This window comes from Empidonax traillii, unplaced genomic scaffold (genome assembly GCF_003031625.1).
Source record: "Empidonax traillii isolate 1590-97213 ecotype Southwest subspecies unplaced genomic scaffold, ASM303162v1 scaffold718:size422569, whole genome shotgun sequence".
Lineage (NCBI taxonomy): Eukaryota > Metazoa > Chordata > Aves > Passeriformes > Tyrannidae > Empidonax > Empidonax traillii.
In genome coordinates this window covers 285,901-298,630 of record NW_020955911.1, presented here as the reverse complement: position 1 = coordinate 298,630, position 12,730 = coordinate 285,901, and the positions used below count along the sequence as shown (strand labels likewise).

At 44.1% G+C, this 12,730-nt stretch overlaps 1 protein-coding gene across 8 annotated transcripts in view; it reads left to right on the top strand.

Annotated features, from left to right (window-relative positions):
• Positions 1-12,730, top strand: part of BPTF (bromodomain PHD finger transcription factor) — a 48,138-nt gene that overhangs the window by 31,753 nt on the left and 3,655 nt on the right. For 5 of the 8 annotated variants that reach the window (XM_027900330.1, XM_027900333.1, XM_027900335.1 and 2 more), the window contains 10 exons: positions 715-863; positions 1,203-1,326; positions 2,028-2,251; positions 3,135-3,360; positions 3,586-4,358; positions 5,092-5,174; positions 6,557-6,782; positions 7,176-7,519; positions 10,638-10,811; positions 11,764-11,956. In XM_027900330.1, coding sequence (XP_027756131.1) covers positions 715-863; positions 1,203-1,326; positions 2,028-2,251; positions 3,135-3,360; positions 3,586-4,358; positions 5,092-5,174; positions 6,557-6,782; positions 7,176-7,519; positions 10,638-10,811; positions 11,764-11,956 — 2,516 coding nt within the window. The remainder of the gene's footprint in view (positions 1-714; positions 864-1,202; positions 1,327-2,027; positions 2,252-3,134; positions 3,361-3,585; positions 4,359-5,091; positions 5,175-6,556; positions 6,783-7,175; positions 7,520-10,637; positions 10,812-11,763; positions 11,957-12,730) is intronic. The other 3 variants (XM_027900336.1, XM_027900334.1, XM_027900338.1) reach the window with 2 other exon arrangements.

Genomic DNA, 12,730 nt, shown 5'->3' with positions numbered 1-12,730 from the left:
CTTTACTTTGAACAGTGTGGAATGAAGCATGCTCTTTTTTATGGTATCTAAATCAACAAAACAGCTTTCTTCATTAAAAAAACCCCGCTGTTTTTAGTTATTAATGCTTACAGCTGCTCTTCAGTGATGAGCAGGAGTTTGGATCCAGACTAAGATTAGCATTTCTTCATCTTAGCTCAAGAAGAGGACTGAATATTCTGATATTTGTGTGTATATATTGGACAGAAAAACTCAATTCTCTGTGTCCATTATGCTTCATATCTGAGCAAATCATGAGGGCTGCTGGTTTTGGATTGGAATTTCTTAGGTGACGGGAGAAAAACTCCCCATTTTCCTCAACCCCACAAGCTTGTAGGTGGAAGGTGTTTCAACTGGTCTTCTACCTTTGAAATTAATCAGATGATAGCTTTTAATGGTTGTGTAACACTAATTTGTGGCACCCTGTCAATGCAAGGGCTCCTTTGTGAAGATTCACACTTTCCTTAATCTTATCTAAAATACCTGTTTCTTGACTTAATATGTAGTTGCACCGTTGACAAAGTATCACGCTGCTTCTTTTCACAAAGAAGACAAAGTCTCTCCCAGGAAATGCTGAAAGGCTCAGAGGGGTTGTAGAAACCTGGAGCCTGAGTTGTAAATGCCACCCTGGAGCTGCATTGGTTTCTTTCTCTGGCCATTGTGTCATTAATGACTTCTCCATTTCTCTTTGCTTAGGTGTGGTTCAAGTTCAGCAAAAGGTATTGGGTATCATTCCATCAACCACAGGTGCGAGTCAAACCTTTACTTCATTCCAGCCAAGGACAGCAACTGTCACCATTAGGCCAAACACCACAGGGACGTTAGGAACAACAAGCACTTCACAAGTAAGATGTTTTTCTGATTATTTAACTCCTAAAAAAAAAAAATAATGTGGGGGCCAAGATTTTGAAGTTATTGGCAGATATCAAAAGTTCTGTCTAATGGCTTCTCAGTGGTTTTTTTTCCAAGGAGGTCCAACAATTCTCTCCAGTTGGAAAAGCTAATTGAGCTTGGTAACCCAGTGTGGGCATAGGTGCAAAAATATTGGATCTGCTTCTATCTTATTATTTCTTACTATATTTAAATAAAAAACCCACAAAACCCACACACAATAAAAGATTCAGGGCATATCCCAGGGGTTTTTTTTCCCAAGTTTACGCGTGGTCTCCGCTCTGTGTCCGTAGGTGGTGCCAGGGACGCCGCTCCGCCCTGGGATGACGGTGATCCGGACACCACTCCAGCAGTCCACCCTTGGCAAGACCATCATCAGAACCCCTGTAGTGGTGCAACAAGGTATTCTTCCAACCAGTAGGTTCACTTTGTTATTTAAATTTCTAGTGTTCAATCCCTGGTTTGTTTCTTTATAAACTCCTTCTGTATCGTTATGTTCCTCTTTTTGATTCTTGACTTTTAACTTATGCCTTTTTTTTTTTTTTTTTTTTTTTTTTTTTTTTTTTTTTTTTTTTTTTTTTTTTTTTTTTTTTTTTTTTTTTTTTTTTTTTTTTTTTTTTTTTTTTTTTTTTTTTTTTTTTTTTTTTTTTTTTTTTTTTTTTTTTTTTTTTTTTTTTTTTTTTTTTTGATTTTTGGCTTTTGACTGTGTTGGTTGCAGGCTTTGTCAGTGTGGTTCATCATTGACACTGTGAAATCTAGTACTTATTTTTGAGAAGTCCATTCATTTGAGAAAAAAAAAATCAACTGAAAAAACCTAAAAACATTTAGGGTAAATCTGCATTGAGAAAGCTTGCCTTTAAGGAAAAACAAAAAAAGAAGCTAAGTGTCTGAAGTGCTCCTTATGTATGCAAATTCGATTAAAACAGAAAACATTTTGCAGACTTTTTTTTCAGTCAATCACCCAGACAAATGGTTTGTGAGGAAAATTTCTGTGCAAACTGCAGTGTTTGCATCACCCGTCTGATCACCATCACACCCCGCTGCAGGTTGGGCCTGGGAGCTTTGCTGTGCTTCAAATGCTGGAAACGTGTTCCTTATCTCTAATTATTGCCTTGCAGGTCAGACACAGCAAGTGGTGACTCAGATAATCAGGGGTCAGCCTGTCTCCACAGCAGTTTCTGGCACCAGCACAGCTCCTTCCAGCGCTGGGCAGAAAACGGTCCCAAGTTCTGGAGCTCCCCCCCAGGCGGTGCAGCCTCAGCCCCCCTCGCAGCCCCCTCGCCCTCAGCAGGGGCAGGTGAAGCTCACCATGGCCCAGCTCACCCAGCTCACACAAGGACAGGTAAATACTGGCTGTGCAGCTGTGCTGACACCCACCAAGCCTTTGATTTCAGCATCTGCTCTGGAATCTGCGTGTCACCTTCAGTTGGGGTGGCCACTGGCATAGTTACAGACTGAAAGAAGCTTGAATACAACTGGGAAGTTGTAACTGTTGCTCCCTGTTGGATTCCCCAGTAAGGTGACTCGCATCAGTGTGGAAAAAAGTCTTTAATAGCAGTAAGGGACGTAATTATTCTGCAGGGCCTGTTTTATGGACCTTCAGATCGTACATTCGTTCCTTGTCTTTTGATTTTGTGGGAAGATTTGGTTTCCATTCATGTTATTCAGAGTCTCAGAGAAAAAAATTACAGTACCTGAAGGTGAAGGAAGAAAAGGTTCTTTAGGCTTCTGCTGAGATCATGAGGATCTGTCACCAAGAAATAAGTTGAGAGGCAAGCATAGGGTAAAAATAGACTTCATTGAGTTATCACAATACCTGTTCTACAAATTATCAATAATATGTATGAATGATTGGAATGTACAGGCTGCTGGTTGCCAGGTAACACTTTTTTTTTATGTGGAACAGGATTCTGAGCTGAAAGAGGATAGGTTTAGATTAGATATTAGGAAGAAATCCTTTGCTGTGAGGGAGAATTTTTGTAGGGACCTCACTCTACTGTGGGTTCACAAAATGTGTCACTCCAACCCAGTCATCTGTTGATGATAGAATTGTCGAAAGTGTATTTTAGTGTTTCATGATCTCAGAGGCTAGTTTTGGGGTTTAGGAATATGGTATGGGGTAAAAGTATTGAATTCTGAAATGCCAACCCCTAATTGTTCTGATTTTCAGCAAAGTCTGTCTAAGAATTGTGTCACTAATACATCAATATTAACTTTTTCCTCAGGGTGGCAGTCAAGGCTTAACTGTGGTAATTCAGGGACAAGGTCAAACTACTGGGCAGTTACAATTAATCCCTCAGGGTGTGACTGTAATACCTGGCCCAGGACAACAGCTAATGCAAGCAGCTATGCCAAATGGTACAATTCAGAGGTTCCTTTTCACCCCACTCCCAGCAGCTGCTACTACAGCCAGCACAACCACAACCACGGTTTCTACTTCGACCTCGGGTAAGCATTGCTCTGCTCAGCAGAAAAAAAGCTTCCATTCCAACTGCAGGGGAGTTTTCATGCAGCTGGAGATGGTCTGCCATTACAGTAAATCGGTTGGGAGTGTGTTGCAAAGTCTGCTGAATTTCTGCACAGAGCTTTGCGGTGGTTCTGAGGGGTTTGAACGAGTGGGGCTCGTGGATGTGCCATCTGAAGTTAACGAACGCTTGTTTTGCTCGTTGCCAGGCGCAGGGGAGCAGAAGCAGGCCCTGCAGGCCCAGCCAGCATCAGCAGTGCCAGGAGCTCAGGGGCAGCCCCAGAGCCAGCAGCAGTGCCAGGCTGCGGCGCAGACCCCACCGGTGCCCCCGCCCGAGGCTCCGGGCCAGCCCGAGGCTCCGGCCGCAGCTCCCGGTGATTCTGCGCTCCCTCCCGAAGCACAAGCGTCCAAATCTCCGGCTCAGTGCCCGGCCCAGGCTCCAGGAGCGTCCGCAGCGCCGGCCCCGACGCAGCCACAGCCCTCGGTCCTGCCCCAAGGCCAGTGCCCAGCCCAGGCCCAGCAACCAGCTCAGGTGCAGACTCCACCCCACGACCCGGGCCCGCCGCAGCCCCCTGCTCCCACCCAGCAGCTCACCCTGCCGAGCTTAAATCAGGTTCCTGGGCAACCCCCAGCTCGTCCTCAGCTGTGGCTTCAGCAGCCTCCAGCCAAAGTTATTGCAGTGCCTCAGCTTCAGCAGCGAGTGCAAGTCCTCTCCCAGCTGCAGCCCCGGGTGGTGGCTCAGATACAAGGCAGTTTGCCCCAGCAGATCAAGCTGCAGTTCCCCATTCACATCCAGCAGAGCAGCCCAGGGCAGGCTCAGCAGATTGAGAGTGTGGTGGCAGTGCAAGCAGCTAGTGTTCAGGAGCAGCTGCACAGAGTTCAGCAGCTCAGGGAGCAGCAACAGAAGAAAAAGCAGCAACAGATAGAAATTAAACGTGAGCACACCCTTCAGGCTTCTAATCAAAGTGACATTATCCAGAAACAGGTAAAGTTAACAGAAGGAAATTAATCCTTAATGAATTAAACAAAGCTCATTTTAAATGCCTGTTCTTGTTAACGATGTTAATACATTTGATAGGCAGTTAATTTGATTCTTTCAGAGTTAGTGCAGGATTGCTTTTGGCCATTTGATTAAATATTCTGAGTTAATTCAGCACATCGAGTCACTTGTACCATGTTTACATTCCTCTGTCACCTTGATTCAACTTCCCACTGGCTGCTGGGACAATCCATCTTTATTCTCAGTTCAGGAAAGGCAGGTCCTAGCCAGGAGAGCTGATGGGCAGAACACTTGTGCAGTACCTTCATTACCTGAAAACTGAGGTTCCAAAGAGGTATCTGACATGTAAAGCTGGTGGATGGCTGCGGGGCTTAAAACCAAAAAATAGACACGTTAGACTCTTACCATTTTTAAAATAAAACAACCAGTCACTGAGGAAATACAGTCAATTTACGTTTAGACCCTGAGTTTAAACTTGACATAAGCATAATGTCCTACTCTGGGGGTGGGATGGTAATTTTTAATTTCTTTTTCAATTTTCAAATAACTGTTTAAAACCAGCACTGCTCCCCTGATAAAATCAGCTTTATTTTGTCACTGAGTGAATTAAAACCACTCTTTTTCTTTAACTTAGGAAATGTCCTAGTTCTCCCAGCAACACTGTGAAATACTGGCTAAAGTTTTCATCTTGTATTTTGGATTCTGTCTCATCCTACAGGTGGTTATGAAGCAGAATGCTGTCATAGAACACCTGAAACAGAAGAAGATGCTGACTCCAGCTGAGAGGGAAGAAAATCAGAGGTGAATGTGCATCACAGTGCATCTCTAGATGTGAAAGCTTGACATTTATAACATCTTTTAATGGTGGCATAACAGAAAACTGGCTTGGAAAAACCTGCTTAAGGAAATGTTGCTGGTTTGAGATTGCTTGAAGTAACACTTACAATGATCTGAACTTTGATTGAATCCTGTGTAATCTCAATTCTATTTTGATTATCTGTTATTTAAGGAATGTTATATATTGTGTTTGGAGCTGGCCACAGTTTTGAAACTCCAGGTAAAACCCACCCTTGAAGGAGCACAGAATGGAGAGTTAATGGTTCTGCTGCCAAAAAAAAGCCTGGTTTTTGTTTGGCCTTTATCGTGGCCATGTGTTTCCATTCTTATCCTCTGCACATCCCACTCTACAGAAGGAGCTGAAGAGTTGGGAGACAGTTTGACAAACTGGGAGATTTTATGCTGGAAGCTGCTAACCAGAAATCTGAAGTGTGTGTCATTTGTCTTGGGACTCCTTTTCACTCCTGCAGTTGCTTCAATTAGATAATCACAAGTGTGTGTGTCACATACTAAGAAAAAGAATCGTGTGTTTTATAAGGTTTTGATCCTCAAATCACAAGCTCAGTTGATTACAACACTCTCACTGGGTGCTGCTTATTTAGTGTGGACAATTGCCTGAGGAATAAAGTGGATTGGATATTCTCATTTAGGGGTGTCAGACAGCCACACTGGTGTTTCGACTGACAAAAGCCCAATTTAAAAAAAAAGGGGGGAGAAAAGGGTTCTAACTAGCCTGGTTCATGGTGCAGCTGTCTTTCCATCTCACTGATTTATTCTTCTAAAATTGCAGAACAAGTGAGCAGGAAAATAGATTTAGGATTTCATTTAGCAGATGAAAAATTAATCCTGAACCATTAGTGAAGAAATTGGGAACTATTTTATGGTGAATTTTATACAGTGAAAACTGTTTGTCAGTCCTTGTGCCAAAACAGAAAATCTTAGTAGTATTTGGTGGCCACTGGAGTGAGGAAATGGCTACTTTAGGAGTTACAGGCTTCCAACTCACTTCCATCCTCAGTCAGAATAAACATCCAACTCTTTCAAACAAGGCTGTGGGAAACTGGGTTGAGTGAAAATGTCTTTAATCATACTAAAGCCAAAGCTTTGCTGGGAGTTGTGGAAGTACTCAGATCAGTTAAGGCTCTCTGGAGCCTAACAAGGGTCTGGATGTCTCCCAGCAGTGTTGCAGTAAATGAGCAGAGTGGGAGCAGTGTGTGTGTGTCACTGAATTTACCCTGTGCATCTTCACAAATACAATCAGTTCACCGGAGCCCTGAGTCTGCTCTCTCAACTGGGAGTAAACAGGCAGCTCAGCACCGTGTCCCTTTTCTTCCTTCCCTCCCCAGGATGATTGTGTGCAACCAAGTGATGAAATACATCCTGGATAAGATAGACAAGGAGGAAAAGCAGGCGGCCAAGAAGCGGAAGCGAGAGGAGAGCGTGGAGCAGAAGCGCAGCAAACAGAACGCCACCAAGCTCTCAGCACTGCTCTTCAAGCACAAAGAGCAGCTGAAGGCTGAGATACTGAAAAAAAGAGCACTGCTGGACAAAGATCTGCAGATTGAAGTGCAGGTAAGGGCAGAGCCTCAAAGACTAATTTGGTTTGAAACTGGGGAGAACGTTTGTGTGGTGATCTTCATTTGCTCAGGGAGATTTTAAGGATCCTTGCAGGAAGAAGCTCTGGTTGTGGATCCTCTGCTGAGTTACTGATATCCTTTGGATGCCTCTTGGTTTTCTTGTGGGCTGAAGTTACCTTGTTTTTACAACCAGTGGGCCAGAGCAGCCCAAGAGTATCATCCCTAAATGTTGTGTGAATTTATAGTTTAGGAACATGAAAAAAAGGCATATTTAAGTGGACTTGATTGTTTTCGTTAAATGTGGGGATTTTTGCCTGGACTGTAATGCTATCTCGAAATAATCATATGAAGTGCCTCCCTCTCTATTTATTCATTTAACACACTTCAGGAGGAGCTAAAGAGAGACTTGACTAAAATTAAGAAGGAAAAGGAAAAGGCCCAGGCAGCAGCTGCTGCAGCAGCAGCCGCAGCCGCCGCGGCCGCCGCCGCTGCCCCGCCACCACCACCACCAGTGCCACCAGTGCCACCAGCACAGCAGGCAGCCAGCGTCACCTCCTGCTCCTCCACCACTGTCCCGGTGCCAGTGTCCTCCCAGAAGAGGAAACGAGAGGAGGAGAAGGATTCCTCGGCTTCCAAGTCCAAGAAGAAGAAAATGATCTCTACTACCTCAAAGGAAACGAAGAAGGACACAAAGCTTTACTGCATCTGTAAAACGCCTTACGACGAGTCCAAGTGAGTGGTGGGGCCACAGCCCCCTCCTGCATGTTCTTAGTGCAGGCTCAGGGTCAGTGGGAGTGCCAGGCAGTGCTAGAGCTGCAGATAGTGGCAGGTTGTTGCAGGGATCACCGAAGTGTAGAGAATCAAGTCTCTATTTTCCACTAGCAGTTACAACTATTAACATACCCGATTTCTGCCGTTACTGTTCGTGGTTTACAGTTCCCTGTTTGCATGTCTCCATCGTGTGACCTTCCTGTCTCACATGCACATCCTCTTTTCTTTTTTTTCCCTCCGCTCTGTTTCTTTTGCTGTTTTGCCTCTGCCTCAGAAGCAAGTGACAACTTGGTTTGGGCAGTTTCTTGTGGATAAGTAGCTTTGGTACCGTCTTCCAGTCAATGAATTCTTTTTTTTGTAAGTCAGTAGCCAGTACAGGGGGCTCTGAGCCACTGCACTGCAGTTCACTTTGGACGATGTTTCGGGTAGGAACGGTTTCCACGTGTTAGAATTTGCATCCCGGGATTGATAAAAATAAAATTAATGTTTAAGCATTTGACAAAGTGAAAACTGCAGTTCTCTGTAGTTTGGTTCTGATTGTGAATGAGGACAAATGTTTGTGCTGCCTACAGAGCTTGTGAAGAAACGTTGTAAGTGGTGCAGTGGGAGATCCAGTGGATTCCAAGGAATAGCATTACAGATTCCTGCTTAGCAGCAGCAGTTAGTACTGATTGACATCTGAGAGCTGTGTAGAGATGTATGTAAAATAAATCTGACTTCAGACCATTTCCAAGTGAGTGTTTATCTGCTCCACAAGTGAGCAGATTCACACTCAAAAGGATGAATTGGTGCCATTTGGTGGTGGATGAAATGCTGATACCAGAGAGGAACCACAGAGCTGGAGTGGTGCTTTTACTCCAGAAGTGCTTCTTCCTTCCAAATGTAGGGCCAGGACTAGGGGATCCCTTGAGGTTCCTCCTAGCCTTTTTTGGATTTAATTAATTTTTTAGATGAAGTTGAGGTCTTTGGGGTTATTTTCATCTTGGTTGTTGCCCATTCCACCAGTATTTGAGCGTGGGGAGTGGGGCTGCTCCCTGTGCTGCCAGTGCTGCAGGAAGGGCAGAGCGATGCCCTGGCTGGGAATTCATGATGATTTCTAAGGAATTTCACTTAGGGAATGTTGTTTGTGTCAGGCTTTGTCATCCAGTGCTTTTAGGGGACCCTGTTGATGGTGAACTGAACAGAGATGTGTTACTGCCTCCAGTTAGCGAGGGATACAACTGGCACAAAATGAGAGGAACAAATTCTGTGAGCAAAGGGAATTGATTGATTGTCAGACTAACTCTGTGGTGAACAGACTGAATTTTAACAGCCTAAAATCATGTGCTTCAGTGCACTGAATAAAACTTGAAGAAAATGAGAGGTGAATCACTCAGTAGTATCCTCAGCGATGATTCAGCTCCGCTTTTTGTGAGTTTTAAATTTGATGTTCTTACAAATGATGGGCTGTACTGTTGAACTCCTTAATCCTTTCCCTACTTGGAAAGGAATTAGTCAAGTTTTAAAAGAATTTTCTGGGAAACATCTTTTTAATTTCATATATGTGTAGGCATCAGAGCTTCCTCTTTGTGCTGGTGTCTCTTTTCTACTTCAGAAAAGATACTTGAAAAGCGAATTTGTGGTATTTCATGAATACCCTGTGCATTTTTTTTGGATGTAGTAAATTCTGCCGTGTGTTTTACTGCAGGTTTCTCATGTTTAGCTCTCACTTGTGATACCCCAGGGCTGTAGGGGTGTGCTGGTATTGGTTTTGAGGATGGTCAGCATGGATATCTTTCTAAGATTCCTGTTTTGTCAAAGCGTGATGTGACACCTGTTCCACGTTCCAGGGCAAGGTTTGGCATCCACCCCTGGATGTAAATGTGCTTCCCCATCACCAGGAGCAGCCACAGCCCCTCCTGGCAAGGAGTTGTTGAGAGTTGTCAGAACCTCTGTCTGTCCATTCTTTCTGCAGGTTGGGTTGTGTGATACCGATTTTAGGGTTTTCCTGACTGCAAAATAGAAGAGCAAAGGCAGGATCTGGGTGTCCAGGGTGTGTGCAGAGGCCCAGGGAATTAGGGATGGTTTTGTGGAACGTGGGGTAGGCACTGCCCTGGTGCTGCTGTGGTGTCCCAGGGGTGTTGCAGACTGATAGGATGGCAGGAATTCCCACGGCAGCACGAGACAGGGGGTTGTGTTCTCCAGAAATCCAGGAGGATGGAGATTCCCAGTCCGCTTGCTTTTGCTCAGGCAGAGAGGATGGATGTGCGCCATCCCCATCTGGTTGTCACCGGTCACAGGTGTGTCCTGAGGTGTCCATACCCGAGTTCCAAACATCCTGGCATAATATTTTACAGTTTTGTCACGTCATTCTGTGCAAGGTGCCATCCCCATGGTTCTGTCCCTGGTTGCCTTCACTTCGTGTCATGCCATACGTGGTTCTGTCACACAGCCGTGTCTGAGAGGAGATTCACTCCAGAACGCTCCACATTCCACTCTCTCGCAGTTTGAAGTGGTTTACTATCAGTTTTTCAGTGCCCTCTCCATCCAAAAAAAAAAAAAAAAGATATTTAAAATTGCCACCCATGCCCTGAGCCCATTTTCTGTCGTGTCATGTTGTACCAGTAGTGCCTCCACACGGCTGGTTGCATGTTCTTGTAGTGTACTTGTAACTCCTAGCTGGTGTTTGCGCTTCGCTTTTGTTTTTTTTAAATTAACTGAGACCTACATTTTCAAACCTTAAAGAGACATTTCAGTGGCTTTGGAGCTGCGATTTTGAAAATGTAAACCTTTTCCTTTGGCCTTGTCTTTTTGTGCCTTTGAGGGTTTTTCCACACGCACGCTGAAGACAGGAGGTTTTTTAGCCCAGTCTGGTTACAGATTGATATGTACATATTAATACATGTGCATTTTAATTTCAAATTGACCCGAGTGACCTTACTGCCAGCCTAGCTGCAGCGTGAGATAGTTTGGAAGGGCAGGGAGCAGGCCAGCGGTTGAGAACAGCAGAGAGAAATGCAGGGGTTAAAAAAAAAAAAAAAAAGTGCCGTGCCATTTGAAATGACAATTACATTGTCATTTTCATTGTGAACACTTTTAGGTTCTATATTGGCTGTGATCTTTGTACTAACTGGTATCATGGAGAATGTGTTGGAATCACAGAAAAGGAGGCTAAGAAAATGGATGTGTACATCTGTAATGAGTGTAAACGGGCACAAGAGGGCAGCAGTGAGGAGTTGTACTGTATCTGCAGAACACCTTATGATGAGTCGCAGTGAGTTCGGATCAGAACCTCTTATTCCATGTTTAGGTAGCAAAACTGCTCTGACTGTGCTTTCCTGTTCCTTGCCAAGCGTTTAAAAAAAAAAAAAAAAAAAAAAAACAAACTCAAAACCAAACAGTTATTCTGCATATATATTGTATTCGTTCGTAATACAAAATTGCTTTCTGGTAATTGTCTCCCCCCCCCCCCCCCCTCCTTTCACCCCCTCCCCCGGTCCCCCCAAATGTTTCTGTTGTGTAAATGTTTAGGAAAAGTGGAGTTTTCAGGGTGGTCGAAATGTGTTGTAGTTTCTATGCCAAAACACCGTGAATTTAAGTTGGGATTTATTTTACCTTTTGTTTTGTTCTGTTTTAACAAGGGATGGTTAGATAAAAAGACAAATGCTGTGTTGAATGGATTTTTTTTTTTTTTTGTGCTTTGATCTGGCTAGAAAACATAATTTTAGTATGGGGGTGTGTGGTTGGTATATGATATATATATATTTATTTACTGTAAGGCTTTGTGTCATAGAATACCCCTCCTGTATTCAATTACAAGACTGAAGCTCCCATATGAAAAATGCTTTTATGGAGTGAACCAAGCCCTAGTTTTAGTCCAGTGTGTGCAAAATGCATCTTGAATTGTTTTGGATACTGGCTGGGTGAGACTTCTGGCTTTCCACTGTTCCTTTCATCTCTAAAGCAGAAGAATGATTTTTGGCAATCTCAATTGCTTGAAAGCGCCTATTACAAAACTCAGGAGCTTGTTTTGCAATGGTCTGTCATTGAGCCTGTTTGGAAACACCAAAGCAGCTGGAATAGTGTCCTTAGAATTTGTCACTCTGAAGTGTCACTGTTGTACCCAACCATGCCAAGTATCTGCCTGGGGACTGCAGGGTTCTGTGTTAGATGTGAAGGGGGCACTGGGGAGGTGAAGGCACTGACACTTGCTTTGGCTCTTGCAGGTTCTACATTGGCTGTGACCGGTGTCAGAACTGGTATCACGGGCGCTGCGTTGGCATTTTGCAGAGCGAGGCCGATCTCATCGACGAGTACGTGTGCCCGCAGTGCCAGTCCACAGAGGATGCCATGACTGTGCTCAGCCCCCTCACTGACAAGGACTATGAAGGGTTGAGGAGGGTCCTGCGCTCCTTGCAGGTGAGGAGAAGGTGGCAGCACCTTGGAGGAGGGTTGGACTCCTCAGGGGTAAGTCTTCCCGAAAAGGGAGTAAGCAAAGCTCTGCTTTTTGGTGATGAATGCCACTGTGGCAGCTGCAAACGGGCTTGACATTACTGTGCTGAAGAATTATTTACAGTAATTACTGTGTCAGTGCTTCTGAGTAAGTGAAAGCAAGCAGTGTCTTCACTGAAAGGCTCTGAGAAGAAGCAGGTTTGGAACACCAAAGGGCAGAGTGGCAGCCCAGGGGCACAGGGTGGGCAAGGTGCAGTGTTCTCTTCTGCACAAGGTGCAGTGTTCTGTTCTCACATCACCTTCCTGTGCTTTCTCCTCTACATTTCTGGACTCTGAGTTACCAGATTTCAGCAGTGTTCTCCCAGGGGGTCGTTATCAGCATGTAAATGATGGCATCCTGATAATAAGAATAACATCACTGTCTGATACAGGACATTTCTGGTTTGTCTGTCACTCCCAAATAGGCTTTTTCTGCTACAACTGTAAAGAATTTTTAAGAATTCTTTCTTAAAATTATGGTAACAAGAAAGCCTGTAAGTAATATTTTTGTTGTCCTATATTTTGCATACATTCTATGGAAACAAATTAATTTTTGAGTACTTGAAAGCACTCTCAGTAAATTCATTCCATACTTTTCCATGCAGCCTGTTCAGCACAACATCCTGTTATGTCTGAATTTCACTTTGTTTCCTGTTTTGAAGCCCAGCTACTCGGTCATTGACATTTAAAACATCAGAGGAG